Source organism: Dermacentor variabilis, chromosome 3 (genome assembly GCF_050947875.1).
Source record: "Dermacentor variabilis isolate Ectoservices chromosome 3, ASM5094787v1, whole genome shotgun sequence".
NCBI classification, from domain to species: domain Eukaryota; kingdom Metazoa; phylum Arthropoda; class Arachnida; order Ixodida; family Ixodidae; genus Dermacentor; species Dermacentor variabilis.
In genome coordinates, this window is record NC_134570.1 from 42,800,451 (window position 1) to 42,813,405 (window position 12,955).

Sequence of the window (12,955 nt, forward strand, 5' to 3'; positions counted from 1 at the left end):
ATATGAAATCCGATGTTATACAATAGTCAGCGTTGTTGCTTATACGTCGTTAGGCGGCAAAAAATCAGCTGTGCAAGCACGCATGCAATTCTTACAATTACGTGTCACACATTAAAAAGTTTTATCATTGAAAACCTTCTTCTTCATATGCAATATATCACTCATTCTGTAAACAGACGGTAACTTCTAAAGTCCCAGGGTGAACACTCTACTGGAGATAGTAAAATTAATTAATAACAGAAGGATTATTTCCCTAATTACTCAATTATTTAGGTATTATTAGCAATGCTAAGCAATAACATACTTCGTCCTGATTAGTTCATTACTTAATTATAGATTATTTATATCAGGGATAATTAGTGAATTAATTATTAACAACTTTCACTTATATGAGTTATGTCAACGTTGGGTAATTATAGGGAATAGAATACATTACATTGCATTCATATATTTATATTGTGGCGACATCCGCTCCGCATAATTCAAGCTGGCACACCTCAGGGAAAGGCAAGCCTTTATTTTAGACGAATGGGTCGCTTGAACTACACAGACTAAAAAAATCGCCAACAACGAAAAGTTTGACGCACAGGCTAGAGGCGCACAACGAGCACAACTGGCGGCAGCAGCAGCGAGCGACGGGAAAGCCTGTGCCGCGAATTTTGGCGGCGGCGCTGCTGTTGCATGGGCTGGCTTCCATGTGCCGGACCTTTCCACACTTTCTGCCTGACGGCAATGCATGGCGCATGCCGCGCCCCTGAACGCACTACGCCCTTCTAGTACACTATACTTTCGGTGTCGTGCGTGTTTAGCTTGCACGTACGTGACGTCACGGAGACAACCTTTCACCGTGATGGTTCTCCAATATGGCGCCTAGGGTGACGTCAGTGTACCATATTCACAACCATGGGTAATCTGCTTCTATGAAAGACGCAAAAGCTTAGAAGAAACCCCTACCTTACTGGCTGTATTAGAGAGTATTACCCCGCGCGAGACGCCGACAGACGCTCACTCTGCTCACAATGCCGTTTCACAAACACGTCGTCTAGGATGACGTCAGTGCATTCAATCTATAGCGTATTCAATGAGAAAAAAAAGAAGCTGCATTCATATATTCATACATGTTTGACTGATCGATTGATTGATGTAGTAAGAGAGTTCAGCACACGCGCTTACGTTCATCTCTATTGTGCATGTTTTCCGCACCTCGATGTGCACGTGCCGTGTCATCACCCCCACCAGTTTCGGCGCGCTTCTCTGTTCTTCCCATCGATGCGGCTGCATCTGAAAGACTGAAGCACAAGATAGAGCTGCGAAGTCCACTTACGTCACCGCCACTAAGAAGAAAGAAAGAGTTGCAGAACAAAGCGATCTCGAAAACTTCCTAAAACCCACATAAAACACTCCCCTCACTGTTAATGCTTCACTCGTGACAGCTGTCGCCGTGAAAGAAAGACAGCAACTAATAACAAAATAAGAAAACACTTCTCGGGATTGGGAGTCTAGTTACAACCGCTTTCCTTGACGCTTGCCTTTTTAGGGAGAAGCTGTTTACCTCTGGCCCCCCTATGCATCCGTCGCGTTCGTTCCCAGACGGGTTACCCTGGGTGGCTTGCGTCCGTATCGTGAACAGGAATGCGCGAAAGTCTGCGCCCAGGCTACCATTTGGGGAACCAGGGGAAAGAGCGTGGCGATGGCGCCTATGCACGTGGCCTGCTCTTCTGTGGTTACAACGTCACGCGCGTCGGAGGTGCCGGCGCAGCTGTAGCAGCGGTTGCGGCCGATGCATGGGCGGTGCGGTGACCACAACGGCGCTTGTGTCGGCGTAGTGTAGTGCCGTATGAGAAAAATGTATGGTTTCGTAATCTACGCAGTCCATGTGTGCAGCCTAAATAGCTTCGCTGGTAATACGTCCTCATGTGAATGTTGCGGCCCCAAATAATTTTTTGTGTGAAAGTTATCTCTCCAACTTAAAACTATAGGCAAACGTAGGATTTGCCGCCCTACATATTGGAACACCGAATTCCGCATGATGCGGCAGCAACCTCACGACAGCACTACCTAAGCACGTTTTGGTTCGCAGCGCTTTTAGAGGCACTATCGCTTCTTTCCCGCCGAGAAGAAAGCTGTTAAAACGTCTTCTCCGAAGAGAAACCATTCGGACAAGGCCGATTGACGCCGCCATCGGTACACGTATTGCCCATCCAATTTTCTTTGTCGCGTATGCGTTTATTCGTCGTGAAAATAATGGGCCCGTGATAGCTGTACCTCCAAGACGCGTCGTCCTCAAGATGGCTTCGACGCCTCTGGCTTCTTGGACTTTTCCGGCTCTTTCGCCTTTTCTGGTTCCTTGGCGTTTTCTGTTTTCTTGGGTTTTTGCGGCCCTTTCGGCTTCTCCGAATCCTTTGGATTTTCCGGCTGCTTCGCCTTTTCCGGATCCTTTGGTCTTTCCGGATGCTTCGACTTCTCCAGATCCTTTGGACTTGCCGGATGCTTCGGCTTTTCCTGATCCTTTGGACTTTCCGGATGCTTCGGCTTTTCCTGATCCTTTGGACTTTCCGGGTGCTTCGGCTTTTCCTGATCCTTTGGACTTTCCGGGTGCTTCGGCTTTTCCTGATCCTTTGGACTTTCCGGGTGCTTCGGCTTTTCCTGATCCTTCGGCCTTTCCGGATGATTCGGCTTCTCCTGATCATTTGGCCTATCCGGATGACTCGGCTTTTCTGGTTCCCTTGGATTTACTGGTTGCTTTGGCCCCTCTAGCCCATTTCGGTATTGATTGAAGCAATATTCGGTTGGCGCGCACCGTGGACAAAGCTCTCCTGGTCGCACCTTGAAGTAGCATGCTGACAGGCACCCCCCACACGATGCTGCGGACCAAAGGATACTTGGTTATGTACGGAAGCATCTAAACAGCCTCGACAATATGTACAGGGTTAAATAATAAGTACCCGATACAGTAAAATCATCATGTATGTCGTAGGCGAGATGTGTGCCCACCCTGACAGTATGTAGATCTCTTTGTACAGTACGATCCCACGTAACATTTTTCTCGTCGCCTACGCGACCCTGTAACAGTCTTCCTGGGCTTGCCCCGACCTTGTCAAACACATTGCTATACCCTGTGCTACCCTATACACTCTGCTACCCTTTCTTCGTGGAAAGCTGTGCTGTCTTTGTCATACCTAAGGCCTCAGCACCATGTAACCTATATCGCAAGACTCGCAGTTACCCTGGACTAAGGGCTCCTCCCACAGAAGAGTTCCACCCTGACTTAGCCCAATTAAGATTCCTCTTTGTCTCTGTATGATTCCTTGGCGTATAAAAGGACTAGAAAATTCAGTGGTGATTTAGTGTTAAATGCAATAGGATTGCGTTGGCATTGGGCCGAACACTTTTTGAAGCCTCGGATCCATGATTGATTCCGAGTTAGCCACATTGCAAAGTTGAAAAGCTTACTTGACACACGTCCTGACTCTTCGAGGAGTGAAGCGCAACTGACGGTGATTCGGAGCGCACCACCATCAGTCTCACGATACACACACACACACACACACACATATCTGCAAGAGTGTGTGTGTGTGTGTGTGTGTGTGTGTGTGTGTGTGTGTGTGTGTGTGTGTGTGTGTGTGTGTGTGTGTGTGTGTGTGTGTGTGTGTGTGTGTGTGTGTGTGTGTGTGTGTGTGTGTGTGTGTGTGTGTGTGTGTGTGTGTGTGTGTGTGTGTGTGTTTGAAATATGACATAGTGACAAAGGTCGGCCTGAATGACTGTCTTTCCTGTCAAAACAAGCCCCTTCCGAGCGACATGCGCCGACCAAAAATTATAACCAAACGTGAAGATGACAATTTGTGACGGATTGTCAGCTCCACGTTTGGTTTGGTTTGGTGTGACAAGTTTGTGACGGATTTATTGCGAATAGTACCATCATCAACTGTTGGTACTGTTTCCGATTCGCCACAGTTGCCTCACTGAACTTCTCTCCCTCAAGAGCGTATCCTCATTGCCTGTCATTATAGGGTGCGTGACATTGGTGTGCCCAACAGAAGGTATGCTACTAATTTAGTCGAAATTGTAGCTTGTACTCACGGCAAACACAGATGCCGCAGCTGCTGGGATACTCGAGGCCGTACTGGCACGGGCACTGGCACGGCAGCGAAGGAAGGCAGAAGAAACTCACTTGCAACAAGCTGAACCTTGCTTTGTGCTGAGTGAGGTGCTGCCCTGCGAAAGTCAAGGCGCACATGAGGGCAGCCACATGGTCATCATTACCATCATTACCATCCTGCTCAGTATGTACTGTGGGGCTAAGGCATCGCCCAGCGATCTCCAGTTACCCCCATTTCGCGTCATCTGACTCCGTCCTGTTCTTGCTGATTTTCTAATCTCGTCAAACATCCCAATGACCTGCCGTTCTCAAACACGTTTTCCTCCCCATGGCACAAATTCTGTTGCTCTGACAGACATTCTGCACATTACGTGACCTCTCCAACGCCGTTTCTTTCTCTAAATGCCAGTTATAAGCTGCATCTGTCCTGTTATTTACACAGGAGGAAAGAAATGCTGGCTCTCCCGTAATCGAGAGCAGATGTAAGCATTAAATGGCTACCGGCAAAGCAGGTTGGTTGGAGATGAGGCTAGTCACAATATTAATATGTGTGTAGTGCACGTTCGCAATGGAGCACCCCACCACACCGCACTACGCCATACTGGGGACTGGTTCGTATGGACGCAATAGTTTCCTGTCACAGACAGAACCTCGTTGCAAATAGCCATCCGCGGTGCTCCGGAGGCTACCAGCTTGGTCGCTGCTTTCCGATACAGGTTTGCGTTGCCCAGTACGTGCTGCATAAAAGTGGTTTTCCGAGCGTGAAAGAAGCCCGAAAATGCACGCAAAGTGCCTCCAGTGGCCAGTCACGCGGCAATATTGATTGCATCTGCTGGCATCTTTCACGCTCGGGAAAACACTTTCATGTGGCGCGCATTGGGCAACACAAAGCTGTATCGGTAGTCTTTCATGTCGCTTTCCAATTTTCTCATTGACACTTTTCATCTAATTATGATACTTTAGAAGTTGAATAATTATTAAATGAGACGATTATCTAATTAGGTGAATTGAAAAAATTGATTTAAGCATCTCCAAGCGACGGCAACCAGCATTACCTACGTGGCACTCGCATATCTTTTATACTGTGGCTAAAATTAGCTGGGACACCCTGTGTATAGTCCCGGCCTGTGCAGCTAATCGATAATTATTCTTCGACAGCTGTACTTTTGACGTTCGTGTTGACTACCGGCGACCTTGATGATCTTGATATATCACCGGTTGAACTTATCGATGACCTTGCAAAATCGCAATCTAATTTCGAGCAATGCCGCTTATGAAATTATACCAAACGTACCGCTTTCCTGGGGAGAAGAAGAAAACAGTTTGGGAGACTTCGGACACCTCTTAAAGTACGCCTCTGAATCCGTTGTAAGGAGCGCGCTTCTAGAGTACTGAAAGTTCGGTTACCGCACACCATTGGAAGTAACGTTGGAATTTCAAGCACTCGTTCACCCCTCGCATGGCACACGCGGAAAGACCGTGAAGTAATAGAAAAACTACGTGCAGCGCTCATTTCTAACGTAACGTAACGTTGTCGTAGCTAACGACAATGACGAGCACTTGGAACAAACCTGAACCAGCTTCCGAGCAAACTGCCGTGAGAAGTAAGACGGACAAGGTCGCACCCAACATTTTCTTTTTATTCCGTTGCCCTGAAACATAAGATAGGTTGGATGTGAGTAGAGGTAAGTTAATCGTGGGCAATCTAATCACTGACAATTTTGCAAGGTTCGGTGTTTGCCAAGCGACAAATTTTCCAAGCCACCGTACGCGTCACGTAAACTGTCGTTAAGGTCTTGTACAATTCTCATAAAATTTCTATAGGCAGGACACACATTTACAGCTGAGATTGTAATGAGATAAACAGAAGGATTGTGGCTTGAGGAGAGTACTAAAATACAACACAGATCAATTTAATAAACGCGGCAAAGCATTCTTTCGAAAATCAACCTTCGTTTCTTTTGGCGGGAAGAAGTTGGTTATTACTGCATAACCAAGATCACCAAACTTTCTCATTTTTGAATTTTGCGCCGAAACCTGGGCCGGCACCGGCACGCTCGGGCTTCAGCGGCTCAATGTGAAGTCAGTGTGTGATATTCAATGTGACGACGAAGATATTGAGGTATATATGTCTTGCATTTCAGCCGCTTTGGCGCAAGAAAGTTTATGCAACTTGCTAGGTTCCTTCAGAGTGCAATGCTGTGCCCAAGACCCCAGCCCAGTAAATGATGACAATGTCAATTACATTATAGTAAGTTACTGCGGTATTCGTGAGTGTATTTTAGTTTTTGCGTCTGTTTAGGCTCCCCAAGCCAGCTGTCCCTGTGTGAACGGCCGCTTCCCTGCCCGAGAAGAGCAATTCATTAATATAGCATACTCTAATAATCCTATTTATTTATTTATTTATTTATTTATTTATTTATTTATTTATTTAGATATAGCGCATGCTCTATTCGGGCCCAAGCAGGAGTGGTTACATCAGCAGTAATAAATAAGACTAGAAAGAGAGAAATAGAAAAATGCAGAAGAAGTCTCGGACATCAACATATGAAATGTAGAATTGTCAACAATAAGTATAAAGCAAAAGCAATAGTTTTAGTTCACAACTCAAAAACAAAGTAGTGATATACCATGCATACACAACAGTTCACTGCATTCAGCATTTTACCAAATATCAATATAGAACACACACGAGAATTGACTAATTTCCTTCATCGCGTGTAGTGCAATATTTATAAAAAGAAAGATTATTCACGAGATGAACGAACTATTGTGGTTGTATTCGCGTTAAATAGTTCTTGTAGTAATTTATTCCATAAATTCCATAATGATATAGCATAAGGAAACAGGAAATACTGACGTATGCTAAGGGGGCTAAATGGTTGCCTAACTGTTTTGTTGTGTTGTGTGTGATCAAAGTGCATGTATGGCTCAGCCATATGACATTCACGCAGTATTTTAATGTGACCATGGTAGAGCTGATAGATAAATGTTAGTCTGGACACCATTCTACGATGATCCAGATTTCTTTTGCCCTATCGCGAAGGAAAGATACGCTCGAGACGCGTAGTTATAATAGATAAACAAGACTAAGTTCTGCACCATTTCTATTTTTGTAATTAAATATTGTTGATACGTACTGCAGATCAGATCCGCATATACAAATTTTGCTCTAATGAGAGCTTTGTATGCTGTTAACTTTGCAGGGGGTGAAGCATGACGCAGTCTCTCGTTTTGGAGATGCCAACTTTTTGTGTGCGTTACTGCGAAGATTATCTACATGGGGCTCCCACCTTAATGTGAGTGTGACAGACAAATACTTCACTTTCCAAGTCTTTTTTTTTTATGTAAGCATTTTTAATGGTGTAAGCAAGTTCTAAAGGGTCTTTTTTGTTACTAAATCTTATGCTCGCTGTTTTTGAAGGATTCGGCTTCAAGCGCCATTTAGCACTGATTGAAAGCACTGATTCAACCACGGAATGATTGAATGCGATGCATTATTCAGTCTGACTTGATCAGAGTGTTAATTTGTGCTGGTGTAAACAACACAACCGTCCACAAGAAGTCGGATCTTCACACGTGGTTGCACTGATATATAGATATAATTTATGTAAACCGAGAACGAGAGTGCACCAAGCACCGACCCTTGAGTGCTCTGAGTGCGTTAGATATGCAGTCATTAACAGCCACGTATTGTTGCCTTGAAGCTAAGTAGCATGCTATCCAGGGAATAATGTTGCGTTCAATTAGTACCAATAGCATGCGGTTTAGTTACTAAATCGTCATTCGAGTGTTTTCTAGCGCTTTTGTCTATTAATATTCAAAACACCACGGCAACATTACGGACCACAATATAGATCCAAAGAAGTAGATTTAAGTTCTTTGTATATATTGGTATAAGAACATGTTTAAACAAGGGTAAAGTGCTTCGGGCAGGCTAGCCGACGTCTCGATAGGTCGACCTATATTTGTCAAGAGCGACCTCGTCATCTTTGGCGTGTTAGTTTTAACAGGTTACTAGAGTAACATCAAACCACCACCAACAGCGACACCACGTGACGTCACTCGACTAGCCTGTTAAGACTAACACGTCAGTGATGACAAGACCGCCTTAGACAAATATAGGTCCAACTATCCAAAAGTCAGTCAGCCTGTCTGAGGCACTTTACTCAGTTTATGCAAATTTGATCTCGCAGTGTGTCTCCATGTGTCACCCGCCATCTTTACTTTTGTTTATAGACAGCATACACACTTTGTAGAGTCAAAAATACGAAACATCCCGAGCGAAATTTCTGGCTAAGCCGCTAAAAGCAACCATCTGAGCATCTGGAAGTTCTCAAGTGGTGTGAGTGGGGCGAGCACGTAACTGAGTATAGGGAAGTGCTTCGACGAAAGCCTCACTCTGAGTAACCGGCATGAAGAGCACCAGGCGCTCAATACCAAGGATTTTTCTTCGTAAGCGGTCTTTGCCCTTAATCGGCCTCCTCCGCTAATAGTATGTCGCGCATCTTAATTACCCCGTGATGTACATAATCAAGTCTCCCCTATCATTATTTTCCTTACCTTTTCATCCACGCCACTTCCTGAACCAATTCACCGCAGCCCTTTAAGGGCAAGAATGTGAATGAATACATGTAAACACAACAACAACAACACCAACAACTCATTAGAATTGACTGGAATTTACTCTTATGAACAATTCTACAGCCTAAGACCTTTTTTTGTCAACACGAGTATCGAGTTTGTTTTCTTTATCGCCATGTGGTGACAGTGGAGCTGAAATTAAGGAGGTGGCCTGACGAAGATGGCGACGATATAACGAACACGACTCGAAAATGGCATGACGACAACAAGATAAGAAAAAAGGACGGATGGGCGCCGCAAAGCGCGTTTGCAGCTGCTGTTGCAGTAGGAGCCCCCTCATCATCGGCGCATGCACAGCGATACCTTGCGGAATTCTTAAGTATCATTACGCATCCTGTAATAAGCTTGTGGTGAACCTCACTATGACCTTGCGATTAAGCTATGTGAAGCTCGTGAAGTCATTGCAGCAACCAAGCTGCGGCAAAAAAAAGAAAAGTTCATTGCAACATACGCACGCTTTGCTGTCCGTAACGAGCATCGAGAGACGCATGCACATAGCATTGGGGCGGTCACCTCGGGATTCATAAGCCCACAGTTCAGTCACAGAGCCGGCCCCACAAAATTTTCACAACGCTCTGCAATCACAGAAGTCCACACACGTTGCACACAGTGCCAAAGGCATCGTCCAGGGACCCGCATTCGTACTCCGTGTAGGCATGAACCGGTCGGTAAGCGTTGATGTTGGCGGCGCGAATTCACTGACCTTCGCGCTCGCACTGACGCACTGCGGTCTCTCCGGGATGTCTCCGTTTCCGAGTCCACACTCCGCGATGTCTTGTCGGCGAAACCGCTTGGTCTCGCAGTCACGGGCACGAACATCAACGTTCTCCTGGTGAACGAGGCGAAGTGCTGTTCCTTTTAACGGGCTTCACGACATTCATCTTGCTGCAGCGGAAAGTGTAGGTTTGCTTCTCCACTTCTTCTGGCGCCGGTCCATGCAGTTGTTCGCTATTGTTGCTCCTTGACAATGTAGCATGTCCATTACTAGGAACCAGGTCAGAAACGTACGGTATGAGGAACGTAACAGGGTGTAAAGTGTCGTTTTAAATCAAGGAAAAGGAGGAGGCACATACGCGAGGTCTAACAATTTACGTGAAAAGTGATACCGGCAACGTGTGCATTTGTCCCCGTTGGCGCTTATCCCATAAGGCACATTCACAGGACCCGCTATCTGACACCGACGGACATCAACTACAATTGGGGGATGAGCCCGTAACTATACAGTCGCTCTAAGAGACGCGCAAGCGCCTCTGCGGGTCTCCGTTCTTGTCGCTAACAATTACTCTTTTTTTTTCCTTTCTCTCTCTCCTCTCTTTAGGCACGCGATAGCATCTCGATGTGCGACGTCATCTCACACGATCGAACTACGTGTAGCGAGCAGGTACCTACCTTATTCGTTCCCACTCTATGTTCGAGGCATTAACTGATCCTGAAGCACATACAGGCTCAGCTTGTTATCTTGAAGCTTACCTGCACTGCTCAAGCGAAGGCCTCAAAAACAAGCGACGCGCCCCATGCCTTCTATTTCCACTCTCCCCATCTTGCCACGTTGCTATGCCACTTTATACGCGCTGTCGGGTATACTTAACTGCTGCGCAATATATTAAATGACACGTAGGGTGGTTACCTATACGAAATCCTAATCATTTGGGACTTGCTTTTTTTTTCAGTCCTTCAGTAGAGCGCCTTAAACGAACATACCGGGGCCGTCACAGTCTGAGGTGCTACTTCGTTCGGGGTGTTCATTCATTCTGAAAGCTAAATGACTTCATATTTTCTAACCATGCACCTCTTATATCGCCGGGAGCAATCGTGAGCATCACCTAAATACGCACACAAAAAAATAAGCCATCTGCTTGAGGTCCAGCGTAGGCTTCCGATTTCACGTGATGTGAGACGACGGCAAAGCGAGAGAAGCCGTAAGTCGAGCGCCTTGCGCCTTTCTCTCGCAGAGGACGTCGACGTCGACATCTGCTTGTTGGCGCGTCGTCATTAGCGAACCACCGTATTTACCGCTATATAAGCGACAGCTGCGTGCTGCGCGAGCAAAGAAACGAGGACGAGTGAAGAAAGGATCGAACACAAGCGCTGTCAGCCATACTTTTAACCGATTATCTTTCTGTCTGCTCTTCACTAAACGCGCACAATTCGTCAAAGTATTTGAAAACAGTCTATCCTCTCGTCCCAAGGCATTTATGCCTCCTTCATTTACTGCGGGTACCAGGACATAAAGATTTAGTCTTCAATGAATATGCAGATGCACTCGCAGCAGCTTCCCACAATGGTCCTCTAATTCCCATTTTACTAACGTCGGCTTTTGTCGCTGTGGTGCTTTTCACAAAATTTGCTGCTATACAAATAACTTCGCTAAATAATTGTTGTCCACATCTGATTTCCCGCGTCTCAATTTCCCTTGGTACAACAAACGGGACTCCACTAGAAAACTCGAATTAACGATTACCAGACTACGGTGCCGAGTCCCCACACCCCTTCCTGAACATTTACTTTTGCAGGTCTGGTCTGGCTACATCCCTGATGGGCAGGTTGGTACTGCGTAACTTGAGGAAAAGCGCAAAAAAAAAGAAACACGGACAAAAGAAGCGATTTGTCTTCGTTCCCTTCTGTTATCCTTGCTTTGTTTTTTCTTACGCTCTGCCCCAAGTTATCATCTATGCGTTCTTCATGCAATGAAACTCTGCGAAATTTCTCTTTAGCATGCTGCCAGTTCAATATTCAAAGGAAAATATTTTTACGAGAACCCTTCCGAATCGTTGGCTTGAATTCGGCTATTCCGGTAATTCTTTCCTGTGGGGCTACCGTACTAGGTATATAGCAATGGAAACGGCCACAGGAACATTTGTGAAGCCCCCTGAAAATTTCTACATGAGACAAAAATAATTGCATGTTAACATTCTTTTTGTTCTTCTTACGCTGCCATAATATTCACTGTAATATTTACACATTCTAGCCTTCGTATATGTATCAGCTGATATTTTATTTGTCAATTACACTTTCCTTGCTTCATTTAACTTTATTTTCATTAAGTAATAATCACAATAATACATGTTTTCATCGCCAATGAAATTAATGGCTGATCCCTCAGAGCTGGTTGCGCTATTTCACCAAGGAACAAGACCGAGAGCACGGCTAAGTGCAAAGTAGGCTAGCGTGATATAGGGAGTCCGCTGAAACTAAAAAAACTAAACGTTCCCGTTAGAACCAACCTGGAGTTGATATCTTTGTTAGAGATAGCCTGCGCATTACAACCATGTAGGCGCTGCAGATTTCGTTGACGAACGTGTCCCTCAGCCGCTATGGTGTCCCTTACAGAAAAAGCGGCACTTATATTCAGCACTAAAACACGTTCGATAACAATACACGACGTGCTTGACATTGTATAAATTCGCCACAGTACCCTGAGAGATGCGCATGCAGCGAATTCCGGGGGTTATTGTGTCCCGTAACTTGTTTCTTCAATAGTCACAGCTATAGGAGAGGCGCGGGGCTCAAATTTTCTTTTAAAGTAAATTGCTATGCGACGTTCCAACAGACGTATCGGGCGCTGGCTTGCACGAGTTTTCTCCGCCGCCTTCAGGCTTGTCGTGGTTCAATAAGATATTTTTGAGGCGCGAGAAGAATTATACCTGATTGGATGTCCGTCTTTGATGACCAACGTCAACTTGAAGCACCTGTAAAGCTTGTTTCACCATGATGCCGGGGCGGGGTCTGTTGTTGTTTATCGTACTGAATAGACAAAAAAGAGAGCGCCTGTGCTTTTTGATTTCTTTCCCTTGATTTCTTTTTCTTCCTTCTTTGCTAGGGAGCCAGGATTTGAAACTAACCAGCGGACATTCTTATTTACTTTCCTAATTTACTTCTACAGGCAACTAGTAGCATCTACAGTCCCAAGTCTGCCATAGACGACAACAAACATACGAACCGCGATATAAGGAGAAGTTCCATTGCTTTAAAAAGAACGCAAATAGCGAGAAAGCCTATGATGAAACATTGTAAAACAACATTAGAATTGTGAACCGAACATTTGTGAGCCAGATGTGAGCCCACTCAGTCTCCCACACACATGCTTATAAACCAATTAACGTGCGTACATATTCGAGAAAATTTTTTTTTTCGACTAACCGCATCAAGGTGAGATTGTTTCATTTCAGCCTCCACAGACAGACGAGTACACTGTGGTCGAAGTCACGTGGT

General features: G+C 45.4%; 1 protein-coding gene across 1 annotated transcript; it reads right to left on the bottom strand.

Moving 5' to 3' along the window:
• Positions 1–2,202: 2,202 nt before the first annotated feature.
• On the bottom strand, positions 2,203–10,493 carry LOC142573934 (uncharacterized). Its single transcript, XM_075683133.1, has 4 exons — positions 10,445–10,493; positions 5,671–5,751; positions 4,081–4,215; positions 2,203–2,864 (listed from the first exon to the last, which is right to left on the bottom strand). The coding sequence occupies exons 1-4, from the start codon at positions 10,491–10,493 to the stop codon at positions 2,284–2,286; spliced, it is 846 nt and encodes a 281-aa protein (XP_075539248.1). The 3' UTR covers positions 2,203–2,283.
• Positions 10,494–12,955: the final 2,462 nt, after the last annotated feature.

Bases quoted from the DNA above. Each gene is read 5' to 3' on its own strand.
- LOC142573934 (XM_075683133.1), bottom strand. From the start codon at position 10,493: ATGAATGAACACCCCGAACGAAGTAGCACCTCAGACTGTGACGGCCCC. The intron at 4,216-5,670 runs GTTTGTTCCAAG...TGACTTTCGCAG, and splicing joins TTGCTCGGAAGCTGGTTCAG to GGCAGCACCTCACTCAGCAC. The intron at 2,865-4,080 runs GTGAGTACAAGC...TTTGGTCCGCAG, and splicing joins CTGCGGCATCTGTGTTTGCC to CATCGTGTGGGGGGTGCCTG.